The 5,000-nt window shown below is 43.8% G+C and overlaps 1 protein-coding gene across 3 annotated transcripts in view; it reads right to left on the bottom strand.

Annotated features, from left to right (window-relative positions):
• Positions 1 to 249: 249 nt before the first annotated feature.
• LOC125031842 (probable arginine--tRNA ligase, mitochondrial) overlaps positions 250 to 5,000 on the bottom strand; it is a 98,656-nt gene continuing 93,905 nt past the window's right edge. For all 3 annotated transcript variants that reach the window (XM_047622820.1, XM_047622838.1, XM_047622828.1), the window contains one exon: positions 250 to 425. In XM_047622820.1, the coding sequence (XP_047478776.1) occupies positions 273 to 425 (153 nt within the window). In that variant the 3' untranslated portion in view covers positions 250 to 272. The remainder of the gene's footprint in view (positions 426 to 5,000) is intronic.

The following is a 5,000-nucleotide window of genomic DNA, read 5'->3' on the forward strand; positions in this document are numbered from 1 at the left end:
ATACATACCTACATCTATACATACACAGAAACACACACACATATAAATAAATGTATATATATATGTGTATATGTATATACATGTATATGAATATTTATATGTAAATGTATATCTGTATATATATCTGTGTATGTGTGTATACGCATATATGGAAAAGGAAAAAAAGAGGGATTCATATAAGGAAAACATTTGAAAATCAATAAAATAAAATTCTAAATATAAATATTTTACCCAAACAGCTCAAAAGGTAAATGTTTATAATACATGTACTCCTACCTTGCTATTTCTCTGATAATATTTTGTGCTTCTGCTTCTGAAAGGCAGCTGATATCAACATTGTTTGTGTACTGCACTCCACAATTTTCTTCCAAACTCACCAGTCGACAGTGTACATACTGCATTTTAACACCTGTATCACCTCGGTTCTGATAGAATAAGGAAATATAAAGATTAAATTCAATACTGATACACAATAAGTAATTAACTTATAAACACAGAAACATACACACAAAGTCTATGCAAATGTTGTTACATAATTAACATGACATGACATCATATAGAAGAATTTTGATTTCAATGCACCTGAACATTCTTGTACCAATACGTTATAACATGTTCAAAAATGAACCCTTAAATGCAGGTAATAACAAATTTCTGCCAGTTGGAAGTAAGGCACCATTCAAGCAACATGGATTCCATCAAAATCAAGGCCACGGCCAACATTAAATTCATGGTGAAACTCAATTGGGAGAACAGGCAAATCTTTGGAGCTCTGTAACAAGTTTATAGTGACAATACCCCAAAGAAATCAACAGCCTACAAATGGAAAAGATGGTTCAAAAGTGGAAGAAATGAAATTGAAGATGAGCCCCGGAGTGGCAGTTCATCAATGTTAGTTTGTGAGGAAATCATTGATGCTGTTCGTGACATATAAATATAAATATAAATATAAATATAAATATATATATATATCAATATATATATATCAATATTTATATATACATACACAATTATATAAATATATTTATATATACACAATATATATTATATATACATATATATATATATAGATACATATATACAATATATACATTTATATCTCTATATACATATATATATATATATATATATATATTTATATATATAAATATATAGATATTTTATATATATATATATATATATATATACACACACACAATATATAAAAGTAGACCCAAGCCCATGCCTGGTGGCTCGCCATGGGACACTCTTAGGTGGAAGCGAAGGGTGGATGAGGATATGTGCCCTGCTGGCGCTAGCTCCCCATTGATGATGCATATGTGTGTGTGTGTGTGTGTGTGTGTGTGTGTGTGTGTGTGTGTGTGTGTGTGTGTGTGTGTGTGATGAATATATAAATGTATATATGATGCATATCTATATGTATGATATATAAATATTATATATATCCTTTTCTTTGATTGGTTAAAGATGTAAACAAAGCTGCTCTGACATGGTTCAGATCACATGACCCTTAGTTTTGCTCAGCCAGACTTATAGAAATGTATTTACATTAACCCATTCGAACCATATGGCAAGAATACATGCCATGCCCACTGTAATAAACATTTATTTATTGCATTTACACACAGATGGCTCTACAAGTTCTTAATCACCAAATAGCCAGTTATCAGAACAACCTACCTCATCTGTTTACCCTTTTCCTTCACTTTAGGAAAGGGTCTTTTGTATCATTTCATTATCTAAAATATTTTAATGACAATCTAATAATCATATCAATAACAATAATAACAGTATCGATAGCAATGGTATTAATAAGAAAAACACATTTTCTTTTTGAAATATATATACACATATATCTATATATATGGGTGGGTGCTTCATGCTCAGGGTGATGTGATGCGATGGTGTGGTAGCCTAGCTAGTGTTAAGTGCTTGCATGTCTTCTCGCTTACAGCTGCCACCGCTGGCTAGCCTGGTGCAAAAAGGGAGCAGCTATGCATAAGACTCCCCTGGCCAGCTCATAGCCTCTCCATCATCAAGACTTCTGCAGTGCCTCCTCGTGGCCACCCATGGAAACTAGGTACCTTGCGGTCCTAGGCTGAACTGTGGAGGCTCTTGGAGCAGCAGGAGGCCCTAAAGGTACAGAGCCATGACCCACCGGCATGTGGATATGCCCTGGCTTCATACTAACTCATGCCCCTGTGTCCCCTGGGGTTAATGGGCGACTGTGGGGAGGCAGGCCTTGCCAGTCGGCCCCCCCGAGATAACCACTGGCAACTCATATAGTTGATGGGACCCATCTGGGTCCCATCGGCCGCCAACCTGGCGTGGAGCCCTGAAGGCGGATTATGGGACCTGCAGCCAGCCAACCTCCTCTATATTTGGTTCGGCGTCGGTAGGGGTGACAGAGGTGGTGCCCACCTGGAGTGACTGCCCGAGGTTAGACCTCAGGCGCGCTGTCAGGGTGGGGGCTTGGAACGTCCGTTCCCTGCAACAGGACGATTGGTTACCACTACTGTCTAGGTAATTGAAGCAGCTGAGAGTTGAGGTGGCTGCTCTCTCAGAAGTGAGAAGACCTGGCAGCGGCACGATTAGTGTGGGTGGCTACACTTACTACTGGTTGGGCTGCAGTGATGGCCACCATCTCCAGGGAATAGCCATAAACATCTCCAGCAGACTTTAACCCTTGGTAGTTGAGGTCACTCCAGTCGATGAGCGTATTATGGTATTAAGACAAGCTCTCATTTGGCTTCATGTCTCTTATTGCTGTATACGGTCCTACAAATGTATGTAAACTTGAGGTGAAAGAGATGTTTTACGCCAAACTTGCATCTGTGGCAGACAGTTGTCCTCGGCGAGATATTCGTATTGTTCTGCGTGACTTCAATGCGGTATCCGGCTGCAATCAAGCTGGCTACGAGATGTCTGTTGTCCTTATGGCTCAGGAGCTAATGCTGACCCGCATCGTTGGACTTGATAAAGCGATACGGGTAGTGTGGCCAAGGAGATTGACCACATCCTCGTTAGCACTCGGTGGAGGATCCTCCAGAACTGCAGGGTGTATCGAAGCACCGAGTTCTGTGGAACTGATCATAGATTAGTTGTTGCTACTCTCCGGGTCCACTTTAGAACCCCCGTCTCCCAAATGAACACCCTAGGGTGTTTCATTTGGACAGATTGAGGGAGGACGAGTTTGGAGACACTGGAAGCCACAGATGCTTGTCGTGCGGCTCGATTGTCAGGGGATCGCAACTTGCACCGTTCTCTGGTGCGCAGGACTAAGTCACTGTTGAGAAGGGATAAGGAGCAGTTTATCAGTAATCTTGCAGAGGAGGTCGAAAGCCATTTCTTGATAAATGACCTTCGTCCTGCCTACCAAGCCCTAAGAAAGCTGAACTCCAAGCCCTCCTCACAGACGACTGCAATCCGCTCAGCAAGTGGCCAGATAATCTCAGATCCTGATGGGGTGCGTGTGCGTTGGGCTGAGTATTTTGAGCAGTTGTATAAGGTTGATCCACCAACAGTTAACTTGGATGGGGGTAATGTTGAGATTCCTATGCCAGACCCACCCATCAGTGAGGATGCACCCTTCCTGACTGAAGTCAGGGGAGCGATCTCCAAGCTGAAGAGTGGGAAAGCAGTAGGTGTTCGTGGCATCCCAGCTGAATTGTTAAAGGCTGGTGGATAACCTATGACAAGGGGCTTGCATGCAGTCTTGTCTGCCATCTGGCAGACTGATATCTTTCCCCCTGACCTGCTGAGGGGTGTGGTCATCCCTCTCTGGAAGGGGAAAGGGGATCGCTGGGACTGCAGTAATCACCGAGGCATTACACTACTCAGTGTACCAGGCAAGGTACTCACGCACATCCTACTGAGACATATCAGAGACCATCTGTTGAGGCACCAAAGGTCGGAGCAATCAGGGTTCACTCCTGGTAATTCCACATTAGACCGCATCCTGGCACTTCGAGTCATTGTAGCGTGCCGTCGTGAGTTCGGACATGGGCTGCTCGAAGCCTACCATGACCTCAAGAAGGTGTTTGGCACGGTGCATCGCGAATCACTCTGGGAGATCCTGACAACAAGGATTGTTGGACTAATAGCAAACCTGTATATAGGCACTGAAAGTGCTGTAAAGTGTGGTGGGGGCCTGTCGAGCTTCTTCCATGTAAGTTCAGGCATGAGGCAAGGCTGTGTTCTTGCACCAACACTTTTCAACACTTGCATGGATTGGATACTGGATACAAAGTCACTGTGGAGCAAGTCTGGGCAATATCAAGGTTATAGACCTTGACTTTGCTGATGGTTTTGCCATTCTATCTGAATCTCTGGCTAGAGGTCTCCTGGACCAAGACCAAGATCCAGGATTTTGGGGGCCTACTAGGAGACCCTGAGCAGCCAGTACGTGCTAGCGCTGAAAACATCGAAGTCACAGAGAGCTTTATATACCACGATAGTGAAGTTCATGACTCTGGGCTGTCAGACCAGGAAGTCAGTAGACAGATTGGCCTGGCAGCAGGGGTCATGAAATTTCTCGACAAGAGTATTTGGAGATGCCTGTACCTGTGCAGAAGGAACAAGCTACGTGTTTTCAAGGCCCTGATACTGCCAGTTTTACTATATGGTAGTGAAACTTGGACGCTATATTGTGCTCTGGAATCTTGTCTTGATGCCATTTGTAACAGATCCTTGCGCCGGATCATGGGGTACAGTTGGCGGGACCATGTGTCCAACCAACAGCTGCACCGTGGGACTGGTACAGGACCTGTTACTTGCACGATCGCCAACTCAGGCTATATGGCCACTTGGTTCGATTCCCGCAGGATGATCTAGCCCATCAGGTTGTCTCTGTCCGTGACAATCCTGGATGGAGGCCTGTGGGACGACTGAGAAGGTCTTGGGCAGATCGATCAACCCTGTTGCGAGGAACTAGAGATGGGCTGGGCCCCTGCCTGGCGGCTCGCCATGAGGGACCCTCGTAGGTGGAAACAAAAGGTGGA

The sequence above is a fragment of the Penaeus chinensis genome, chromosome 2 (assembly GCF_019202785.1).
Source record: "Penaeus chinensis breed Huanghai No. 1 chromosome 2, ASM1920278v2, whole genome shotgun sequence".
Classification (NCBI taxonomy): Eukaryota; Metazoa; Arthropoda; class Malacostraca; order Decapoda; family Penaeidae; genus Penaeus; species Penaeus chinensis.